Source organism: Vicugna pacos, chromosome 1 (assembly GCF_048564905.1).
Source record: "Vicugna pacos chromosome 1, VicPac4, whole genome shotgun sequence".
Taxonomy (NCBI): Eukaryota; Metazoa; Chordata; class Mammalia; order Artiodactyla; family Camelidae; genus Vicugna; species Vicugna pacos.
The window spans coordinates 53261782-53285445 of NC_132987.1; the positions used below are offsets into that span (position 1 = coordinate 53261782).

Here is a 23664-nt window from a genome sequence, read left to right on the forward strand (position 1 = left end):
TCACACGTGCTCCAGCAACTCTGTCCTTCCTCCATAATGATACTTGTTACACTCTCCTGTGATGACTTCATGCCTGCCTCCACCGCTAAACTAGCTCCATGAGAACACAAGCCTGTTTTATCCATTGCTGTATTGCCAGAAGTTTCTAGAGTCTTTGGCTCAAAGAACGAGGAAACACACGGCTGAATGAATGAATGAATAAATAAACATGCGAGAAGGCCCTAGTCACAGGATATGTCGCGGAGGGTACCCACCTGGTAGTGCCTAAACTGAGTTTAGTTAGGGTCTGTACGGGCCTGGAAAGAACCACGTGGGGGCGACCCTGGGCATATACAGGCCACACGGGGGCGCCCCCAGCTCGCTGTATGTGGATGGGACCTCCTCGGACTTAGGTTCGGTTACTAATCGCCAATGGGCGGCAGGAGGCGGGTTTCTCCCTCTGATGGACAGTATCGCTCCGCCCAATCTAATTCATCTTTTCCTTAGCCCCGCCCACTCCAGGCCTCAGAGAACCCGAGGGTGGGCCTGATGGAGGCACCGCCAACTGAACTCCAGCCGAGTGCTCTCGAGGCCGAACTAGCGCTCTTGGCTGCCTGTGAGTGGGTGGCCGGGGACCAGGGGCGGGGCCTAGGGGTTGACAGGCAGGCGGCCGGTCCCTCCCCTCTGGCCCAGAGCGGCCGCGCCAGCGCAGGGGACAGCAGAAGTGAGTACGTGAGCGGCGCAGCAAGAACCCAGCTCGGACCCCGGACGGCGCGCGCATCCGGAGCTCCGGGTCTGAGTCGGGCCCACCGCAGACCGCTGGATTACTGTGCACTTCGAACTACCACCACTTGTGCACTCTCGTCCCGGCCCGCCTCCCCGAGTCCTCTGGCTCCGAGCTCTCCAAGCGCCCCGGATTCTCCTGGACCGGTCCACCCGGATTTCCCCAGGACCGACCTGCCCGCATCGCCCGGCTCAGGGCGCCAGCTAGGTCCCCGAGCCGCCCGACTGGATTGCATTCTCTCCTTGCCCGAATCTCCTGGAACCGTGCGCAAGCCTTCTTCGGAGCTCGCCGAGCGGACCCTCCCGTGGGTGCCCGCAGCCCCGCCGGCGCGGCCCGGCGCGGCTCGGCTCGGCTCCCGGAACCCTCCCCGGCCATGGCCCGAGCCCGCCCGCCGCCGCCGCCGCCGCCGCCGCCGCCGCCGGGGCTCCTGCCGCTGCTCTCTCCGCTGCTGCTCCTGCCGCTGCTGCTGCCCGCTGGCTGCCGGGCGCTGGAAGGTGAGCGGCGTCGGGGGGCGCGTCCAAGGGTTAAGGTGTCCAGGGTTGCCCGAGAGTGGGCTCGAGGGCCCGGGTCCGATGCCGGTCGGGCGCATGTCGGAGGAAGCCCCGACACCCGTGCCCTCCCCGGGGACAGGAGGATGAGGTGGGGAGGGCGCCCCCGGAGCCGCTTCGGTGGTTTCAGCTGCCTACGCGGCCGGCGGTCCGCGGGTTGCGGGTTGCCGGCAGCTCGACTCAGGCGATCGTCGCCAAAAGTCATGGCCCGGCGTGAGCTTTTGTGGGAGTATCCCGCACTCACGGCAGAGGAGCGGGGCCCTCGGCACCTCCAGAGGCAAGGCAGTGTGGGCGACCCACCAGGCAAGGTGGGGGCTCTGAGGCTAATGCGGGGCTGTTGCGGGTGGCGGTGAAGCGGGACTCCCGAGGTTGTGGGGCGGTGGGTTAGGAACCCGTTGGCGTTAAGTGTGAGAGTGTGAGTGTATGCCCCCCGCTTTGTCGGGGGATGGCTGCGGGGGTGGAGAGGCGGGGGCCTGTTATTGTTGACGGTTTACCGAGCGCCAACTACACACGAGGTGCTGTGTGCACCGGCGTTGCACGTTGTTCTGCGGCTCCCCTTCCGCCGTCTAGCAAGACCCCCCGAGTGCTCGGGTCTCCTCAGAACCCCTGAGGTTGTGGGGTTTGTCCCAGATAGCCCTGGAGCCGGGTGCCTTACCCATTACCGGTGGGAAAAGGCCGGGCTTCTCGATGGGTTCTGTGAAACCTGCCCAGACGGCTGCTGAGGGGTTGGCTCCAACTTCCAAAGACTGTACCTGGATCAACAGCCCAAGTGTTGTTGGCCCTGGTGGGAGAGCTCACACCATCCACTTGACACAAGCTTCCAGGGACAGAGGCACAGACACTGGTCACAAACAGTAGACATACAGACACAGATACCCACACAGTTTCCAAAATTTTTGGAGTCATTAAATGAGGGAAGAAAAGCCTTCTCTAATGTGGAAGGAAGGACACCAGCAGAAATTGGGGAAATTGGGATATAGGCAGTTCTTATATTTGATGTCTTTAACCAATCTAGTCACTTTATTAGTTGAAGAACAAAAACATGAATTCTGTATAACTCGGTTTGTTCCTACGTTCACAATTGGTAAACCAAAAGGTTGGAAGGAAGAAAGAACACAGTTCCACGAGAAAGGCATCTTCTGGTGCGTTCTCATTTTCTCCAGGGGAAAATAAACATTCCTATGAACCCCACCGTCTTTTCTCTCTGAGCTTATTGGTGCCGACAGACTGATTCACACGGGTGGACACATGCAGATCCAGACAGACACACCGAGGTCGCGCCCACACTTGCGCACACTCACCCGCATGTGTGTGATAGGATCGCAGGCGTGAGAAACCGGTGTGGGGCTTTGTTGTTGATTGCCTCAAGGGTGTGAGCCAGGGAGCCTGTTGGAGTTCTCAGGTCTGTGTCTGTGTCTTGGCCCAGGAGAGGCGACGCGGGCACACGCGCTTGCAGGGCTGTATGTGCCCCGGCCTAGAGCCCTTATTTTGGCGTGTGGTGGGTGCTGGCCCTGAGGTGGGGGGGGGGCGGGGTCAGGTGAGCAAGGGCTGCCTGAGAAGGCTCACCTCTTCCTCTTCCTTCCTCCTCTTCACCTCTCACACTCTGCTGGACCCTCTAGACCCTAACTGACAGGCCCTAACTGGGAGCTGGCATCCTGGCTTGGCTGAGGGTTAAGGGGCTGACCTAGAGGCAGAGGCCTGGGGAGCTGTAGCAGCCCAGGAAGGAGAGGACAGTGGGGCCATTGCCCCCTCTTCTGTCCCCTCCCCCACTAGACTGTGAAGTGGGATCTGGGGCTATTCCCTGGTGGGAGGGTGGTGGCTCGGGGCCAGGCCAGTGTGGGATGCCCCTGGGAAGGGAGCAGTGCCTCCCAAGTGTGGCTTTCATCAGTTCCTTCATTTTTTGCCATTTTTCAGCACTTAGGGTCTTCAGTTTGTGTGAGAATGAAAGGAAAAAGAGAGGTAATGCCTTAGTCCAGGGGCCCATCTGCCCACCCTCACTGTGAGATGGCAGAGTAGTGGAGCCCACCTCCTAGGGTTGTTATGAAGATCAAACCCTTAACACACTTGTGTCAAGTGCTTAGCACATAGCCGTTGTTATTCAAGGATTAACTGTTATTATTATTACCCTAGGGTCTGCTCCTTGGGGAGCACCAGAAGTAAAATTGGTGTGGGCCCTGGCCCTGCTGGAGGGAGGTTAGAGGAAGCAATGATGGGGGAGGAGATGTCCCCCACCTCCATCTCTCTCTAGCTTTGGGAGAGAAGGGATGGGATAGGAGGAGAGCTGGATCAGGGGGCAGCTATTCTTGATTCCCCCTTGTACCCCACTCCCATTCTGGAGCTTAAATGGTGGGATAGGTGGACTTGGGGGTCCTGGGCTGTGGCAGAGGGTGGGGCTAGATGCAACCCCAAGCACTGAAAATCTCTTTGGCCTCCCAAGCTTCATGGGTGGAGGATCTTACCCCCTTGCTCCAGCCTTCCGTTTGGTTTTGCCAGGATTCCGTTTGCCCTTGGTCTTGGGGAGCCTTTAGACTCTCTGCATCTAGGGTTGTTATACTGAGGCCCAGGGTCCTTGAGCTGTGGGTGCTGCCCCTCATGGACTCATTGATTAGATGCTATCTAGCATCTGGTTGCTCTTCCTCCCTACACACTTGGGGTTCACCAAGACTCTGCATCCAAATGTCTCATCAGTTTTCCATGAGGATGAACCAAGGTCCTTGCTAGTCCTCCTGGGTTGAAGAAACACCTCTCCCCTTGCCCTCTGATTGATTCCCACCCCCAACACACAGATTGCCCTCGGATTTACCCTCTGTCGCAGGGAAACAGGGCCACTTTGTTGCTCACTCTCCTTTCAAGTTATATTCCCCAGTCCCCCAAGCCAAGATCATTTTCCCCTTTGGGACCACAAACCAGGGAGTGGGGTCAGGCAGTGAGCAGACAAGGAACAGTGTTTGGGATGAGGAAGGATGTCTGGACCATAGGGCCCTGATACCTCAGATAGGATGGGGAGGTCCCTGCCGGGAACAGACCTTTTTGAGAAAAGAGAAACAGTTACTAGAGGAAAGAGATGGGGGTTGGATGGCCTTCTCCCAGGCAAGCCCTGTAGCGGACTTGCCGCTGCAGTGGAAGCGGGAGAGAGGCAGTGTGTGAGCCCAGCTCTTTCTTGGAGGCAGCAACATTGACCACCAAGAGGGGAGAGGGGACAGCGGGCTGGGGTTTCTGTGGCTTCCTCGCTTGTTCCAGTGGCCTCTGACACCCCCGACCCCGCCCCTGTTTGTCTTGAGCTGGCACCTCGGAGCTGCGACTGAGGGGCAGCAGGTATTTGGGGGAACCAGTTTGCTCAGCACTGCCTTCCCTTTAACCAGAACTGCTGCCACTGCTGCCAGTGCGGCCTCAGCAGCAGCGAAGCTCACCCAAAGCTGCGATGGGCAAGGCCTCTGCCACCCGGCCTTACACTAATTAAACAGCATGAAGAGGCTGAATCACCAGGACTGCATAGTTTGAAAATTGTAGCCCTGCCTGTTGTGCTGAGTCAAACTGGTTTGTCGGGATTGGGCAGCTGGGGGTGGAGGGAGAGAGACTGGGTACAGCTGGGCACCTGATGGGGTGGGAGAGACCCTCTGCCCCAGGGGCTGGCCCTGGTGCCAGGTCTCCTATTGCTTTTCTGTCCCCAAACTCCTGGTCACACCCACTGTGGCGGGGATCCCAGGGAAGGGCTCAGAGGCCTCCATAAGGGCTAGCCGTCTGTCTGTCCTTCTGGCTGGCTGGCAGGGCTAGAACTGGGGTGGGGGGCATAGATGAGCACTGAGACATTTAGGCTCCCTGCCCTGTGCTTCTTCCTCCCTTCTCCTCCCTCTCAGGTTTATTTAATTATAAATCCCCATGATCTGAGGGGAAGAATGAAAAACAAAATGTGTTCTCTGTTCTGAGATGCTCCCCTCCCCTCTATCCCAGACTTGAGAGCCTAGGGACCATGGCAAGGGGAGGGAGAGGTGGCCCTCCAGGTCCCATGGCAGGGTCTGCCTAAGACCCCTTTCTCTCTGGCTGACCACCCTGAATCATGCGTGTATACGCGCTGATATGCAGGGGGCAGGGCAGGGAGGGATGAGAGAAGACAGAACAGATCCCTCAGGTTGGTCGGCTGAGGGAGGGATCCCAGGTGGAGGAGGGGGACCAACTCCAAGGTGAGGAGGAGTTTTCTCCCTCTATTTGCAGGCAGGACTCCAGGGTGTGCCTTCTTGCACAGACCCTGCCCTCTGCCCTTCTGTCCCTGCATACTCTGCTGGCCCAGCCCAGGAGTGTGACCTTTCCCGTCACCTTCAAAGTCCCTGGTCTGGAGTTTGGGCTGGTGGCTTCTTGTTTCTATCTCTAGAACTTTTGGACTCTCTGGGTCTCACTAACACGCCTATTCCCAGGGTGGGGTGCTCTGTGTGACTTGGGGCTTAGGGGTGCTTTGGGGTCTGGCAGCTCCATAAAGTTGTATGCACCTGGCCCTTCACTGGAGCAGGTGGCAGGTTCCCAGCTGGTACCCCTGCACCAGGGTGGCCCAGTGAGGCCCTCAGACACTGGGTGCCCACGACTTCTCCTGCTGGGCCCCCAACTTATGTGTAGAAGTGTTGCCCAAAGCTCCTGAGGCTAATTGTCTCCATCATGCCACCCCGTCCCCAAGGGCTGAGTGCTGGGGACGGTGCCATTGTGCTGGCAGGGAAGTGGCCTGCTGCTTGGGCAAGGGCTATACCTGGGAGGCTGCACCCAGCCACACCTAGAATCATCTTCATGTCCCTGCCCCACCCCCAACCTCGTGACCTGTTAAAACTCCTGCCTGGGCCAGGGCCACAGGAAGCAGGTCTTGGGCTCGTTCCTTCCCTGAGCCTCTGGCCAAGGCTGCCTGGTCCCTCTTCTCTCTTAGCAGACACTGATCTCTCCCAACTCTTCCTCCACCTCACTTGAAGACTGGCCTCATAGAAGGGATATGCGTGCAGTGTGTGTGTGTGTGTGCGTGCTCGCGTGTGTGTTGCATGTGCAAGGAGGATGCACCTCTGAGGCTCTACACAAATTCTAGATATTAATACTTAGACTGCATCTACATGCTCCTGTGGAATGTTTCAGTGCAAATGGGTGTCTGTGTGTGTGCACAGCTGACGCTAGTTCTGTGTAACTGTGTAAGAGCATGTCAGTGCATCTGTAAAGGGAAACTGGTGTTTGTGTTTGCACTTGACTACGCTCAAGACTCTGATGTGTGGCTGGCAATAGTATGCAGTTGAGTGTGTAGGGAGAATGCGCTGTTGGATGCATATGTCTGCACATACGAAGACTGTGAGAGTGTCTTTGCCTAAGGTGAGCCGAATCCATGTGTAGGAAACATTCACTGTATATGAATGCCTCAGGAAGACTAATCTGTTTGTGCCATATGCATCTGTGTGTCTGAAAAAGACAGGCCATGCCTGTGTGTGAAGCTGCCTGTGTGTTTGTGGGCGGCTGTGGCTTTGTGTGTTTTTGTCTACCATATGTGTGACTTGTCACTCTTTGGCCCCAATGGTAGGGAACGAGCCCAGCCACTGAGAACTGGGCGATGTGTGTGCATCTGTGTGCGCGGGCCAGGGCCATACAGCTGTTGCCACGTGGCTGTTCCCCGAAGCCAGTAGAAACCTGAAAAGGGTGTTGCTTTCATTCTGAAGATTGAAACCCCAGTCTCCAAAAGCCCCAGAAAGGCCCAGTGTCTGCTTCCCTGCTTGCTTTTGGGGGTTGGTGGGGTTCCCTTGTGCAACAGAGCCCTGTGTCTGGGAGTGGCCACCGGCTCTCTGGTCTCCTCCAGCAGTTGCATTGGCAGTTGGGTGCAGTTGGCAGCTGGGAGTTTGGAGACTGCTCCCTCATTCCTCTTTTGTCCTTGTCCCCTATACCTGTGTCCTTTACCCCAGCATGTACACAAACACACACACACACCCCCACACCACACCACACCACACACAGAGAGAAAAAAGGTGGACTCTGTTGGGGTGGGTCTCTTCCCTTCAACACCACAGACAGATAGATTCTGGGCCCCTCCATGTTCTTCCTGAGACTGGGACACAGGCATCCCATGGTATCCCTCTTGCTGAAGGGAGCAGGCCCCTCCGCTCCCTGAGAGAGCAAACTCCCCTCCCCACCAGGGTGACCGGAGCCCTTCCTCAGGCACACATGACTCGAAATCCAAGTCCTCTCCTCATTAATGGGAAAAATGTGCCGAGATTGAGTGATGGCCAAGGCTGAGCGATGGCCAAGGGCCGATCCCCACCCCCTCCCTCTCTCGCTCCCCAGAAATTAAACAGAAATGAAGAGCCTCCCTGCAGCCTCCCACCTCCCACCACCCAACCATCCCCTCCTTCCACTCCCTCCTCCCAGAGCCAGCGCAGGGCTTGTTTTAAACTGTGGAGGAATCTGGCTAGAGGGGGGAGGGGGCTGAATATTTGGGTTTAAACAGTTCCAGATGGGTTTGGCACAGGCTGAGCAGAAGGAAGTGAGGGAGAGGGAGGAGGGAGGCAGCGCGAGGGAGCGGTGGGAGCCCTGGCCTGCTCGCTGGCGGGCTGGCAGGCGGGCAGCGGGCAGACAAGCGGGCGGACTGGCTAGGGGGAGGGGCTGCGCTTGGCTCGGCTGCTCCCAGGGGCAGGAATACTCCAGGCTGCTGGCTGGGGAAGAGGCTACTTGGCAACCTCCCTCCCTGTCTCTGTGTCTGTCTCCTTGGGCCTCCTTGTCTCTCCATCTCGCTGTCTTTTGTAGTCCACCGCTGGCCATCCTGGCTGTCTGGTCCTAGCCAGCCCAGCCAGCTCTGCACAGCCCTCCAGCTCTGTGCGCCTACCATCCGCCTACTCTGTGCCGCTCCCTCCCTCCCTGTCTCTGGGCCCCTGCTTCTGCCCATCCCCTCTTCCCTCCTGTACCCCTCTACTCTGCTGCTGAATGTCTATGTCTATCTGTCTGTCTGCCAGAGGGGCCTGTCAGGCCACCGACGATGAAGCTGGGATAGCTCACCCTGCAGCCAGGTTCTCCAGGGACCAGCTGCTGCTACAGGAAATGGAGGGAGCCTCACTCCCTGAAGTGAATGGCTGCTGCCTGCTGCCCCCTTGCCTCACATGAGGGTCTGGGGCCACAGCTGCCTCATCCACCATCCTCCCCTCAGACCCAGACTGTGGACAACTGGTGAAGGCCACAAGCCTGGAGCCTGTGGGGCTTGGATCTTTCCCTCCCTGGGTACCTCCACCCTGCCCCACTGTTGATTTTGAGGTGACTCCGCCCCATTCTAGCTCAGAGTTGAGGGGAGAACTGCTGGCTGTCTTCCAGACTATAAGAAAGGAGCTGGGGCTTCTTTCTTTCCTGCTCCTGGGTCTGATGTTTGGATCACATTGTCAGAGAGGAGAATTATCAAGCCAGAACCCAGAACCAGAGTCCTAGGGGAGCAAGTTTGTGTCAGAAACATTAATAGGCCCCTCCTATGGCCAAACAAGGGAAAACAGATAAAAAAATATCAAAGCTCAGAAAAGGATTGGTGCTGTGACAAAGCCCCTGGCCCTGGATGCGCAGAGGAAGGCATCCAACCCTGACATGGGAGGTTAGGGAAGGCTTCCTGGAGGAGGTGACAGCTTGCTTGGGCCTTAAAGGATAACAGGAGCTTTCCAGGTTTTCTCTGTTCCCCCTTTGCAAAGGGGCATATTGCAGTCAGAGTGCCCTGGTTAAGGGGTTAGTTGTAGAATCAGATTGACCTGAATTTGAGACAACTTTCAACTCTTTACCTCAAGTTCTAGCAGTTTTACCTTAGGCCTTTATTTGGATATCATTTTTCTCATCTGTAAAAGAGGTACACCAACAGTACTTTTATCCAAGGATTGCAGGAAGTACTGAACTAGCTCTCGAGTTGCTGGTCTGGGCCTTAGTGGCCCCGACCCCACCCTCAAAGAGCATTCCTGCCCTGTCCCCTAGAGGTGATTGAGTGGGAGTGGGCTCTGACCTGTGACTGCTTTCCCCTTCCCTTGGGTGTGTGGGGGGCTGGGCCTTTATGTTGAGAATGGAGTCAGGGGAGGCCTGGGCAGCAGGGTCTGAAGCACACGGCCCTTTGTTCCAGGATAAAAGCCCTGCCACCTCCTTTGTGTGGAGATTAGCAGAGCCTGTAGGTGTGTGAACCAACCCTGGCTCCTGCCTCATTAACCCAGACCTGGGGTCAGCAGCTTATACCCACTCCCAACTGGCCCGATGAGACATCTTTGGGGCTAAGACATCTCTGAGGATGCAGGGTCTTCTCTGGGCCAGAGGAGCTGAGGGCTTTGGGAACTGGGGGGTAGGGTGGGGTGCTACCTGGTGGGAATCGACTTCTGGTGTCCTGGGCAACCTCCTTGTTGTCTTCATCCTTGACCTCTTCTTTTGTTGCTCCCACAGAGACCCTCATGGATACAAAATGGGTGACATCTGAGTTGGCGTGGACATCTCATCCAGAAAGTGGGGTAAGACTTCCCCACCATTTGTCCTGAGTGTTGATTGCCAATCAGCCCCCTCCCACCTACAGTGTTCACCCCCCCTCACCTCACCAGGGCTGAAGAAGGGCTGCCTCTGCTCCCTGCTTATCAGTTTCACCTCATGCATTATCCCCATCCTCTTCACCTGTCACCTTCCTCCTTTGCCTGATGGTCCATCTCTGTGAGTGTTTTCTTTCTCACTCTTCAGCCTGCCTCTGTACCCCCTCCCACATACACACCATCTTTGTCCCATTCTCCCTCTGCCCACTCCTCAGCCTGTCTTCAGCCAATTTCCCTCCCTCTCCTGCCTGACAGCCCCTTATATGCCTGTCCTGGCCATCTTCCTCTTTCCTGGGTCCTTGGGAAGAGCACTGGCTTGAGAATGAGGAAACCTTGGTTCCAGATCTCCAGCTTGCTGTATGACCTTTAGCAAGATGATTTACCTTTCTGGGCCTCCATCTCTGTTACATTCCTGTAGTTAGTCCTGACATCTCTAAAGTGTTCTAATTAAGCTCCCTAGATGGCCTTGACAACTGCACTAAGTTCTGGAACACTGGGTTTGGGTGACACTGCAGGCCCTCGGTCACCAGACCTGACTCTGTGACCTTGAGCAAGATCCTGCCTTTGTGAGTCTTGGCTTCCTCTTCTCTGGAGTGGGGACAACAGGTGCACCTTCGTAAAGACCTATGAAGGTTAAATGCGATGGTAATAGTGATAACCTATATTTATTGAACACTTGCTCTGTGTCAGGCATTGTTGCAGTGTATTAAACTGATTGAATTCTTCACAGCTTCATTTACTTCCAGTCAGCCCCATTTTATAGACAATGAAACTGAGGCATAAAGGTAATAAATATTATGGCTAATACTCACATAGGATTTATCAAGTGTCCCATTCTAAGTGCTTTATTCATTTAAAGTCATTCCTTATACATCTTTATTCTTACCATGTTACAGATGGTGAAATGGAGGCACAGGGAGGTCAAGTGACTTACCCATAGTCACACAGCAAACAGACAACTGGGATTTGAACCCACATAGTCTGTGTGCTCAGACACTGCACCATAGGAGCATCTCTGTGAAGTAAATATAGCGGATCTGGGCTCATGATAAGCACCTGGCAAATGCTGGTGCTCACTCTCTGTCTTTTTCACTTGGTCTATGCACAGTGGGAAGAGGTGAGCGGCTATGACGAGGCCATGAACCCCATCCGCACGTACCAGGTGTGTAATGTGCGTGAGTCAAGCCAGAACAACTGGCTTCGCACGGGGTTCATCTGGCGGCGGGATGTGCAGCGGGTCTACGTGGAGCTCAAGTTCACTGTGCGTGACTGCAACAGCATCCCCAACATCCCTGGCTCCTGCAAGGAGACCTTCAACCTCTTCTACTATGAGGCTGACAGCGATGTGGCCTCAGCCTCCTCCCCCTCCTGGATGGAGAACCCCTATGTGAAGGTGGACACCATCGCGCCCGATGAGAGCTTCTCGCGGCTCGATGCCGGCCGAGTCAACACCAAGGTGCGCAGCTTCGGGCCACTCTCCAAGGCCGGCTTCTACTTGGCCTTCCAGGACCAAGGCGCCTGCATGTCGCTCATCTCTGTGCGCGCCTTCTACAAGAAGTGTGCGTCCACCACTGCAAGCTTTGCCCTCTTCCCTGAGACCCTCACTGGGGCTGAGCCCACCTCACTGGTCATTGCCCCCGGCACTTGCATCGCCAACGCCGTGGAGGTGTCAGTGCCACTCAAGCTCTACTGCAACGGTGATGGGGAGTGGATGGTGCCTGTGGGTGCCTGCACCTGTGCCACCGGCCATGAGCCAGCTGCCAAGGAGTCCCAGTGCCGCCGTGAGTGGGGACTGGCCTGGGGAGGAAAGGGAAGGGAGGGTCTGGGCCATTGCCACCCAATGCCCCCTACCTGCTGCTTCCTACCTGCTGGACAGGGAGGTCTGGCCTCAGGTCTAGGGAAGAGGGGTATCAGAGAGAACACTGTGCATGGAGGGAGATGAGGGAAAATGAGGAGGGACACCAGGATAATAAGAGAAAAAATGGAACTGAAATGAGAAAGAAAGACATGGAGAATCCTTGACAAAGAGGCCCCTGGAGAACCTGGTCAGAGACTTAGGCCGGCAGAGATGCCCGCTTTGTCCAGTCCCAAGTGTATATTTCACCCTGGAAGTATCAGATGAGGGCTGCGGGCACCTCATGCTTGGCCCTTTCACCTGGGGGTCTCACCTGCATCTTGAGAGGCAGTATTTTTTGCACAGTGGTTAGGGGCCTGGTCTCTAAAGTCCTGAGTCCTGACTCTGCCACTTAGCACTTGTGAGACTTTGGGCAAAGTACTTAGCTCTTTGAACCCTGGTTTCCTCATGTGCACAATGGGGACATTAATGGTGACTCCTTCATGGAGTCATAGTGGGGCTCAAGTGAGTGATGCAGGGGAGCCCTTGGAGCAGTGCCTGGTGCATGGGAAGCCCGACACTGTGTAAGGGTTAGCCATGACTCCCTGGAGCCCTGGGGCGCATGGGGGGCAGGATTGTTTTGTCCTCATTTCTTCCACGAGTCAGTTAGGAGGCCTGTCTCTGGAGGCTCGCCAAGACTTGTAAGACCTCACAATGTACTAGACTTTCCAGCTGAAACACCCATTCACGAGAAGTTCTCTCATTTGAGCCTCACCGTGACCTTGTAAGGTAGATTCCAGTTACCTACTCTGTTTTGCCAGTAAGGAAACTGAGTCGCAGAGAGGTTCTGCATTCCAGGCCTCATAGGTGGGAATGTGGGAGCTGGAATCCAGCCTTATCCAGTGTTGTACCATGCAGGCCAAGGTGCTGTGGGCCTTGTTTCTGTCCCCTCTGCACGACTCTTCCCACTGATGCTTGAGAGGTGGGAGCTGGCTCTTAGCACAGCCCTTAGTGGGAGGGGCTTGGTGGCCCAGCATGACTGTGAGGCCCCATGTCCTGTGTTGTGGGAAGGTGAACAGTGCCTTACCCGGCCCCTCTCCACTTCTCTATGGGAACCTGCCCCCAGACTTCCTCCTCCTAAGTGGAGAATGGGGGTGGGGGTGATGAGCCTGACAGCCTGAAGAGGGGCTAACACTCTGCAGGTCCCTGGCAGGAAATGCATGCTGGTTCCCATAGCAACCATGCTGGCCTGGCCCCTGCCCCCTCTCCCACTGGCTCAAGAGAGCTTGGAGGGAATATCACCTTAGGGGAGATTAAACCCCAGAGAAGAGCAGAGCCCCAACCCTGGGCATCCCACACTCCAGATGACCTCCCCAAAGGCAGTCACATATGGACAGGGTGACCATATGCTTTAGTGTGTCCAGCGCAGTCCTGGTTTATGCCCACCATGCTAACATGATTATTACCAATGCCCCCTTTCACTCTCAAAATATTCCGCTTTGGATAATAAATTGTATGGCTGTTGTAGATATGAGGAATCCACAGAGCCCAGGCCCAGGGCCCCTGAGTATAGGAGGAAAGGGCAGGAGGGGATGTTCAGGCACCAAGCTCTGGGCTCCCTTTGGGGATTGGGGCTCCCCCTGTGGACGTGTCGAGGCCTCTGAACTCCAGGTGACCCCAGCCTTCCTGCCTGCTTTCTTTCTCTCCTATTCTCACCCCTCCTCAGCCCCCATCCCTGCCCAAGGGCAGAAAGGAGCTGCTGCCCAGCTCCTGGAGTGTGGGGAGAAGCTAGTTGTGAAACTCAGAGGCCCCACATCCTGGCAGGGTCCTCAGGTGTCCTTGAGGGTCCTCAGGAATAATTATCCTCCAGCTTCAGGGAGGGGTGGGGAGATCCCAGCAGAGTACAGGGTGCTGCTGCCAGCCCGCTAATGGTCTCCTCCCATTCGCCTCCTTCCTCCTCCCTCTCTTCCCTGCCTCGACAAGCCCAGGCTGTCCAGGTGATGGAGCTGACGTCTTCACGCGAGGCCTCAGGATTGGGGGTGGGGGGGCAGGGACGGTGAGGAATCCGCTGACATGGGGTTTTCACGGGGCAAAAGGGCCTTTTGTAGCTGCAGCCGGAGTTGGGCAATACCGGCATGGCCCTCACAGTCTGGGAGGTGGAGGGGCCAAGACCTGTGCTGGGGAAGGGCCAGATTCCCACAGAGGCGTGGAGGGTTGGTGTCTGCAGGGAAGAGAGGTGAGACGCCCATCCTCTTCTCCCCTGCAGCCTGTCCCCCTGGGAGCTACAAGGCGAAGCAGGGGGAGGGTCCCTGCCTCCCCTGCCCCCCCAACAGCCGCACCACCTCGCCAGCCGCCAGCATCTGCACCTGCCACAATAACTTCTACCGTGCGGACTCAGACTCTGCAGACAGTGCCTGTACCAGTGAGTGAACATGCCCTCATACTCTCCCACTGCAGGCCTTCCCTCTGTGGGTCAGCCTGGAGGCGCCTAAACGGCCTCTATGAATACCTCCGTTTTCCAGATGGAGAAATGCAGGCTCAGGGGCGGGAAGGGGTGTTAGATGTGCTCCACATGGCACAGGTAGGAAGTGACCAGCCCTGAGCCAGAATCCAGGTGAGCTAAAAGGCTTAGCCCTTCCAACATTTAATAAGATCCTACTAGCTCCTCGCTGGGCATCAGGAATTGGCTGGAACCCTCTAGTCCATCTCTCCTTCCTCCGTCTAGAACTGCTATTCTTTTGGCCCAGCTTTAACCACAGAAGGGGTTGTCCTGATGTCCTGCTTCCTCCCTGCTCTGGCCTTTGGTGCCGGGCATTGCCAGGCACCAGTGGTATGAAGGAGAAGATACAGTCACTGTCCTAGGAGCTTGCAACCTGGTAGGAGAAACAGAAGTGAAAACAGATAATGACATATAATGTGCTAAGTGCTGGGCTGGAGGGATGCCCAGGAATTGTTATGGGAGTGCAGAAGACGGGGAGAGAATGAATCAAGGAAAGCTTCCAAGAGGAGGTGACCTCTCAAATTGAGCCTTGAAGGCCAAACAGGAATCTGCCCAGGGACGAAGTGTAGGAAAGATATTGTGCTTATTAAAGCAGAGGCAAAGGCAAGGAGGAAGGAAGCAGCATGGAGTGTGCAGGAACTCTGGGCAGAAGGGTGGTCCTAGGGCCCTATCTCACTGTCCTCTCCTTCAACCTTCCCCACAGCGGTGCCATCTCCACCCCGGGGTGTGATCTCCAATGTAAATGAGACCTCACTAATCCTCGAGTGGAGTGAGCCCCAGGACCTGGGTGGCCGGGACGACCTCCTATACAATGTCATCTGCAAGAAGTGCCATGGGGGCCCTGGAGCTGGGGGCACCACTACCTGCTCACGCTGTGATGACAACGTGGAGTTTGTGCCTCGGCAGCTGGGTCTGACAGAGCGCCGAGTCCACATCAGCCATCTCCTGGCCCACACACGCTACACTTTTGAGGTGCAAGCAGTCAACGGTGTCTCGGGCAAGAGCCCTCTGCCCCCCCGCTATGCGGCTGTGAATATCACCACCAACCAGGCTGGTGAGAAGGGGCACAGGAGGGTAGGGCCTGGGTCATCTTCCCTCATATAGAGCTGAGGTGCCTGGGACCTGCCAATGGACCACCGAGGGTCCCATGGGAACTGGGTCCTTGGGAAGAATGCCAGGGCCTGAGGAGCCCATGCTGAGCCCCCTGCTCTTCCCCTAGCCCCGTCCGAAGTGCCTACACTACACCTGCACAGCAGCTCCGGGAGCAGCCTGACCCTGTCTTGGGCGCCCCCAGAGCGGCCCAACGGAGTCATCCTGGACTATGAGATGAAGTACTTTGAGAAGGTCAGAGCCTCAAGGGGCAGGAGGAGGCTTTGGAAAAAGATTACCCCAGATAGTGTCAGGGGCCCTTGGAAGCAAGGTCTCAGAGACTGAGGGGGCCAGAGGGCAGGCCGGGGGGTGGGGGCAGGTGCTGATGGCATCAGGATCCACTGAGACACCACCTTCTTCCTGGTGTTGCAGAGTGAGGGCATCGCCTCCACAGTGACCAGCCAGAAGAACTCTGTGCAGCTGGATGGGCTGCGGCCTGACGCCCGCTATGTGGTCCAGGTCCGCGCCCGCACAGTAGCTGGCTATGGGCAGTACAGCCACCCGGCTGAGTTTGAGACCACAAGCGAGAGAGGTACACACCCCTGTGCACCTGTCCCTGCCCCTTGGCCCATACTTTTCCACCTCTCCACTCACTAGTCCCTCCTGGTCTCTAGGCTCTGGTGCTCAGCAGCTCCAGGAGCAACTCCCCCTCATTGTGGGCTCTGCCACGGCCGGGCTTGTCTTCGTGGTGGCTGTCGTGGTCATCGCTGTCGTCTGCCTCAGGTACTCCCAGGCCTAGGGGCCAACTAGAGCCTCCCTTTAGTGCCCTAAAGCCCTTACGCCATGTAGGTGAACCATCCTCCACATTAAACCCAGAGCCACAGCCTTCCTGGGCCCAGGCTTTACTTGCTGGAAAGGCCCTCTCCAGTCTACACTCATGTCCTCACCCTGTCCTCTCCCTGTCCCCTGAATCTACTGGCTAATTCTCTCAGGGACCAAATCCACTGAGCCCCTTGCCCGGAAACCCAGTGGGAGCTGTAACCACTGACCATAGGATCAGGTGCTGGATTGTCCCTTGTGCACTCTGCCCCTCCCATGAGCCCAAGGATGCTCTGAATAAAGAGAGCTGTTGGACTTGTCTCAGGCCTCCCCTCCCCTCCACCCACTCCAGGAAGCAGCGACACGGCTCTGATTCGGAGTACACGGAGAAGCTGCAGCAATACAGTGAGTTTGCCTCCTCATCCTGACCTCCCAAAGTGCCCTTGATCCCTGCAGGGCTTGGAGACACTCTTCCCTACCTGGGACTTCATTCCTTATACTCTTACCCGGGCTGCCCCCTCCTGCTTCCAATTAAGTGCCATTTCCTGAGCCCCTACCTCACTCCTGCTAGCCCCAGAGATGAATGAGACATGACCCCTGTCCTCAGGGGCACTTAGTCTTGTGAAAGAGACAAGATACATACACACAGGAAACAATGAGAGAACAATTAAGTGTTAAGCCATGTGTTCCTGTTATAAAGGGCAATAAGAGTTCAGAGAAGGGGAAGGCTTCTTGGAGGAGGTGGCCTTGGGCTGAGCTGAGCCAAGTGGGAAACATAGGATTTAGCAAGGTAGGGGAGAGCATTCCTGGCTCTAGGAGCCTCTGGAAGGTAGTGGGTAGGGTGGAGTGAGTGCCCAACTGTGGGGGCAGTGAGAAGACTGGTTTGACAGCTGCTGGGAAGCCAGGCTTGGTAGCTGCGGCCAGTCCTTGGAGGGTCGTGAAAGGCAGGCAGAGGAGTTTGGACTTGACTGCACCGTAAGTAATCTGAAAGGCTCTCAAGCTGGGGAGCAATACAATGAAAGTATTGTTGCAGGAAGACAGGTATGTGGGATAGATCGGTGAGAAAAGTCTAGAGGTAGAGAGCCCAGCTGGGAAGCTATTACAAGAATCTGGGTGTTGAAGGCCTGTACAAGGTCAGGTGGGGGCAGTGGGAATGAAGAGAGGGATGAATCTGAGAGGTTTTGACATGATGAGAGATGAGGGAGAAAGAAGAATCCTAGGTGTCCAGTCTTTACGGTCACTAGTTGTCACGGAGGGGACCATGGCGGGCTGGGGAGAGGGGGAGAGAAATGTGGAACAGGCTTAGCAAGGTGGTTGGGAATGTGCTCCCATCAGAGGGGAGAGCCTAGGGCAGTATCCTAGGGCTGGGGGCACAGCTCAGGCGTTCTCTCACCGTCCCCAGCTCAAGGATCTGGCCCATTCTCATGCCCACCTTTTCTTCCTCTAGTTGCTCCTGGAATGAAGGTTTATATCGACCCTTTTACCTACGAAGACCCTAATGAGGCTGTGCGGGAGTTTGCCAAGGAGATTGACGTGTCCTGCGTCAAGATTGAGGAGGTGATTGGAGCTGGTAAGTACCCCTCGGGCACAGTGGGGAGGAGAGCCAGTGGTTATCCTTGGGGAGGGCCAAGGTCAGTTGGGTACAGAAGTTGCTTATTACCTGTGTGCCCTGTGCCCTGCAGGGGAGTTTGGGGAAGTGTGCCGGGGGCGGCTGAAACAGCCTGGCCGCCGGGAGGTGTTTGTGGCCATCAAGACACTGAAGGTGGGCTACACGGAGAGGCAGCGGCGGGACTTTCTAAGCGAGGCCTCCATCATGGGTCAGTTTGACCACCCCAACATAATCCGGCTGGAGGGTGTGGTCACCAAGAGTCGGCCAGTCATGATCCTCACTGAGTTCATGGAGAACTGTGCCCTGGACTCCTTCCTCCGGGTAAGAGCCAACCCCCAGCTCCTTCCCCTCCCCTAGAGAGCTGGGTTGGGCAACCTACCTTCTCCCATAAGTCAGACAGACCCTGTTCAAGTCCAAATATTTCCTTAGGTGGCATGGTGCAGGGAAACAGCCAGGCCTTCAGAGCCAGAAAAACCAGTGTTCTCATCCTGACTCTGCCCCCTGCTGCGTGTGTGACCTCAGGCTTTACTTAACCTCTCTGAGTCTCAGTTGCCTTGGCTGTAAAATGGGAGTGGAAGAGCTATTTGGGTCCTGGGGTTAGTTGGGATGATGTACACAGATGCCTGCCACACAAGAGGGCATCTTGCTTACTCTTGGTGCACTCTGCACATGGTAGATGAGTCATGATCTTGGAGGACTTGAAGAGGGTGGGCAGGTGAGCAGGAACGAAGTTCTTGGACAGGCCCTGGGCCAGGCAAGAGGTGATGGACACCCCCTGAGGCTTCTCATTGCCTCTAGCTCAACGATGGACAGTTCACAGTCATCCAGCTGGTGGGCATGTTGCGGGGCATTGCTGCCGGCATGAAGTACCTGTCTGAGATGAACTACGTGCACCGTGACCTGGCTGCCCGCAACATCCTTGTCAACAGCAACCTGGTCTGCAAAGTCTCGGACTTCGGCCTCTCCCGCTTCCTGGAGGATGATCCCTCTGATCCTACCTACACCAGCTCCCTGGTACAGGAAGCAGCTGGGAGGGAGACTGGGGGAGGGACCAAACAGGTAGGGGCTCAGGGCTGGGAACCAGCCCGGAGACATAAGGTGAAGGGCGTGTGCCCCCCTCACCAGGGCGGGAAGATCCCCATCCGCTGGACCGCCCCAGAGGCCATAGCCTATCGGAAGTTCACCTCTGCTAGTGACGTCTGGAGCTATGGAATCGTCATGTGGGAGGTCATGAGCTATGGCGAGCGGCCATACTGGGACATGAGCAACCAGGATGTGAGTAGGGTCAGCCAGAGCGCTTGGGTGGGTGGGAGATGGCTGGGGAGCAGAGTAGTGGCTCACTCCAGGTTTCCCTGCTGTTGGCTCAGGTCATCAATGCCGTGGAGCAGGATTACCGGCTGCCCCCACCCATGGACTGCCCCACAGCACTGCACCAGCTCATGCTAGATTGCTGGGTGCGGGACCGGAACCTTAGGCCCAAATTCTCCCAGATTGTGAACACCCTGGACAAGCTCATCCGCAATGCCGCCAGCCTTAAGGTCATCGCCAGTGCCCAGTCTGGGTCAGTACCTCTGCTCCTATTCTGCTCTCAAGCCAGCAGCCCTACCCCTTCCCTGACATCAGGACTCAACAAGTCCCTCTCTTCTCCCCACAGCATGTCACAGCCCCTCCTGGACCGCACAGTACCAGACTATACAACCTTCACGACAGTTGGTGACTGGCTGGATGCCATCAAGATGGGTCGGTACAAGGAGAGTTTTGTCAGCGCAGGGTTTGCATCCTTTGACCTGGTGGCCCAGATGACCGCAGAGTGAGTGTGCCTCACATTTGGAGGGGCAGGACAGGAGGGGGCTCTGAGCTGGGCTCAGAGTGGTGGGTAGGAGGGGAGGGACTGATCCTGCCCTTGGCCCATTTGCAGAGACCTGCTCCGGATCGGGGTCACCTTGGCTGGCCACCAGAAGAAGATCCTCAGCAGTATCCAGGACATGCGGCTGCAGATGAACCAGACACTGCCGGTGCAGGTCTGACACCCAGCTCCCACTGGGTGGGTGCCCCCTCAAGGACTGTGCAGGGACTTTGACCAGCCGGCTGGACTCTTGGACTTTTGGATGCCTGGCCTTAGGCTGTGGCCCAGAAGATGGAAGTTTGGGGAGAGCCCAAGCTGGGACTTCTCCTCCAGGCCTATGCTCCCTCCCCAGGAAGTGTGCCCCAAACCTCTTCATATTGAAGATGGATTAGGAGAGGGGGTGATGACCCCCCAAGCCCCTCGGGGCCTTCCTGCTCTCCAGTGGGGGACCCCCACCACCTCAGACTTGGCTGTTCTTCAGTGCCAGAGGTCTTGGCACGGTCAGGTGGGGGATCAGCCTGGGTTCCATAGGGCCCAGCCCTGGCAGGGGTCTGGCCCCCCAGGTAGGCAGAGAACAGTCCCTCCCTCAGGAACTGGAGGAGGGGACTCCAGGAATGGGAAAATGTGATACCCCCATCCTGAAGCCAGCTGGCACCTCCAGTTTGCACAGGGACTTGTTCTGGGGGCTGAGGGCCCTGCCCCACCCCCGCCCTTGGTGCTGTCATAAAAGGGCAGGCAGGGGCAGGCTGAGGAGCAGCCCCTTGCCCCCAGAGACTGACTCTCAGAGCCAGAGGTCCGATGTGTGTGTGAGTGAGTGTGTGTGTTTGTGTGTGTGTGTGTGTGCACGCACTGGCCTGCACAGAGAGCATGGGTGAGTGTGTAAAAGCTTGGCCTTGTGCCCTACAGTGGGGCCAGCTGGGCCATCAGTGAAATAAAGGCAATAAGACGATTCTCTTGCCCCATCTTATTCCACCTCCCAAGGCAGGATTCCCTGATACCTTCAAGTTCACAGTTCCTCAGCGCTGGCCCTTCAGAATTCCCAGGAGTCATTGGGAGGCCAGATCCAGGCCTCTCCAGGCTCAACTTCCCTTCTGTGCTTCGGCCTTGTTGCATCTAACTTCTTGAAAGTGGGGCAGTAACGATAAGAGAGGAAACTACCCCAGAGCTCCTTCCTTCTAAGGCTCAGGTGTTCCCTGGGGCAGACACTTGAGTCTGGATGGTGTTTTGCAAACAGAGTCCTTTCACACCCATTGCCTCTGAGAGAGCTGGGGGTAGAGGGAGTTGGTCAGCTCCCAGGGTCACATGGCCTAGGACCAAGGGGATGAGGGCCCCATGGGGTTCAGATGCAGAGGCCAGCTCCTTTCAGCAAGTGTCAGACTGGAAGTGTGGCTACTCTTTACTGAACTGTTACTGTGCTCTGAGTGCTGGGCTAAAATGCTCCGTTTATACATGGATCTTACTTAATCTCACACCAACCCAGCCAGGGAAGGAAGTATTTTTATCTTTTACAGAGGAGGAAAGGGAGAGGTTAAGTAAAACTTGCCCAAAGTCGCTGATCCAGTAAGTGAGGCCCGAGGCTGGGATTCCCACCCAGAGACTGCCTGCACACATGAAAGGTTCAGAGGATAAATAACCAGAATGAGGGAGAGGGTTAGGAAAACAGCTTCTGGAAATGTCGAAGGAGAAAGGGGGCAGGGTAGAGGGGCTCAGAGGTCCCTTAGATGCAGAAACATGTGGGTAGCGGGTAAGGGAGAATGTGCACTTTCCCAGTGTCAGGAGGAGGGAACCTTAGGCGGTAAACCTTTGCCGGGCTTGGAATAGGTTTCCAAGGAACCCGCACAACCTAAGTTAGAGTCTGGCTGGACCTGGGAAGGGGAGGGGCATGGACAAAGCCTCAGAGATCTCTGGGTTCACGGGTCGCAGCCCCGCACACCTTTCCAGGCAGGGCAGAGCTCCGTAGGGGAAATCAAGTAGGGGCGGTAGCAAGGGGTTGGCGATGCTGCAGGTCTTGAAAGCACCGGGCAGCTATTTCAGGTGCAGGGGACCAGGGCCCTAGAGGCAGGCCAGGCCGGCGAGGGGAGTTGGGCCAAGGCAGAGGCTGAGGGTTTCAGCCCGCCGGCAGAAGCGGCAGCTGCCCGGAGAGGAGAAGGGGCAGGGGTGCTTTGGTCTCGCAGCGCTCGGCTCCCGAGCCGCTCCTGCCTCTCTGCCTCTGGCCGCTCCTTAGTATTCTCCCGCTGCGGTGCAGTGGCTGCCCCGGGAAGGCCGCCCCGGAAGAATCGGGGTCTTGGCGTCCCTGGGGATCCCCGGGTGGGATGGAGCTCCTTCACGAGCCCTCCTTCCTTCCCTGGTTGAGGATTCTGCCGAGGGCGGGAGCTGAAGAGAATGATGCAGAGGCCTGAGGCCCCTTTGGACCTAGGCGCCGCGGCTGTCAACTGCACGAGGTGTTGCTGGCGGCCGAGGGAGGGGACGCGGTACTGAGTGGCGTCCTGCACACTCCGCGCCGCATTCGCGGGCTAAGGGCTCAGATGAAGAGGAGAGGGCATTCCAAACTCCTGCTCAAGTGCTCACTTCCTACTCCTGAGGCTCCGGGACTGGGGAGGGTCCGTGGCCTGCATCTCCTGTGGTGATCCCCCTCACCTATCCCTTACTCTTTTCTTAGCGGGAGTCTTGGATGGGGGCTTCGCCCGAAGAGTTAAGGCTTCGCCCCCTACTGGGTCGACAGAAAGGGTGGGATAGTGAACTTTCAGCGCTGGGGGAAGGATGGGGGTTGGCAGCCACACAGTTGAGGGGACACTTGGTGAGTGCGCTCCAAGCCGAAGATTTCAAGGGACGTCTGGAACCCAGAAATCCGAGGTACATAAGTTACTCTGTTAGATGTGCCCTGTGCAGCACACCGCACATACCTCCTTTCTCCTGTGTCCAAATTTGTACTCTCCTGCATGCACACCCTGTCCCAAGTCACCTCCCTTACTCAGGTTCTCACGTCTTGTTACAAGACCCTTCCTGGCCCCACCTCCCAACCCACACACCCTAAGAGCTTCCCACGACTGAGAAGAAGTGGGGGAAGGGATGCAAAGAAGGAAGGACAAAAGCCATTCCTTTCCTTGAAGGCTCCTCCCCAGTGCATTCCTACCTGGGCCGCCTAACCCTGCTAACCTGCGTCTTATTAGGGGCTAGGATGAGTCCTGAGATCCCAAGCAGGGTTATAAACAGGGAGGAGGCGTGGTTAGGGCATTAGAAGAATGAGGGTACTCAGAAGGGGGTCTGGCTTTCCTGGGGGTAGATGAAGAATAAGAGGTAGTGATTTCTTAATCTGGTTAGAGTCTTGGTTAATTAACTACACACTCCTGGGGGCAGAAAATTAGATTTCCCAAGTTAGTGCTTAAAAAAAGAAGCCAGTGGGATGTGGGAAGGGGAGCATGTTTAGCCTAGGGGAGGGGCAGCTTCCCCTCCTCTCTCATCCCATCTGAGGGCAGTTGCAGCCCCAAATAATACTCTGTGCTGAACTCAGGGAGTAGGGACAGGTAGAGAGAGTAAGCTGTTCTACGCAGTACTCAGCCCCTGACAGTATCCCCCTCCTCCAGAATTGCCCCAGGGATAGGGCACTGGACAGCAGCTGTTAGATCTAAGCCTGGCTAGCTAGACCCTGGTCTAGAACCTGGAAATCGGGCAGCTGGGGTAGTGCAGTGGGAAGCCCCTAGGAAAGCCAGACCTCCCTTGCAGCCTTAGAGTATAGGCAGACCTGGAGTCAAAGTCCAGCTTCCTAGTCTTGACCTAGGGCAGGTTGTTCTCTCTCTGCCTTGATTGCCTCATCTATAAAAAGGTGTGTAGTAATCATTCCTACCTCATGAGATTGTTACAAAAGTTAGTTAATACATGTAAAGTATGTGCGGAGATCATAGTAAGTACTCAAAAATGTCAGGTACTATTTTTATTAGTATGATGTTTGAATAAAATATAGGAACACACAGGAAAATGCTGAGTAGTGCTTGGTGCAGAGCAGGGGTCAAAGAAACCAAGGCACTGGGGGAAATCACCAACCCTATTTCACCCACAGGGATGCTGGGCATTTTGCTGCTGGCTTAAGCCAGGTGCTGGCCCACTTCCTGAGATAGGGCT

At 56.4% G+C, this 23664-nt stretch overlaps 1 protein-coding gene and 1 long non-coding RNA gene across 2 annotated transcripts; one reads left to right on the top strand and one right to left on the bottom strand.

Moving 5' to 3' along the window:
- The first annotated feature begins 676 nt into the window (after window positions 1-676).
- On the top strand, window positions 677-20494 carry EPHB3 (EPH receptor B3). Its single transcript, XM_031682395.2, has 16 exons — window positions 677-1257; window positions 9712-9776; window positions 10957-11629; window positions 13949-14104; window positions 14886-15236; window positions 15402-15526; window positions 15704-15863; window positions 15946-16054; window positions 16443-16495; window positions 17538-17660; window positions 17773-18020; window positions 18498-18713; window positions 18825-18974; window positions 19067-19260; window positions 19354-19509; window positions 19618-20494. Exons 1-16 carry the CDS (start codon window positions 1137-1139, stop codon window positions 19724-19726), a joined length of 3009 nt encoding a protein of 1002 aa, XP_031538255.2. The 5' UTR covers window positions 677-1136; the 3' UTR covers window positions 19727-20494.
- LOC140696730 (uncharacterized) lies at window positions 14292-18517 on the bottom strand. The gene is made up of 2 exons (XR_012073215.1): window positions 18351-18517; window positions 14292-14555 (listed from the first exon to the last, which is right to left on the bottom strand). It is a non-coding gene; the product is annotated as an uncharacterized lncRNA (long non-coding RNA).
- Window positions 20495-23664: the final 3170 nt, after the last annotated feature.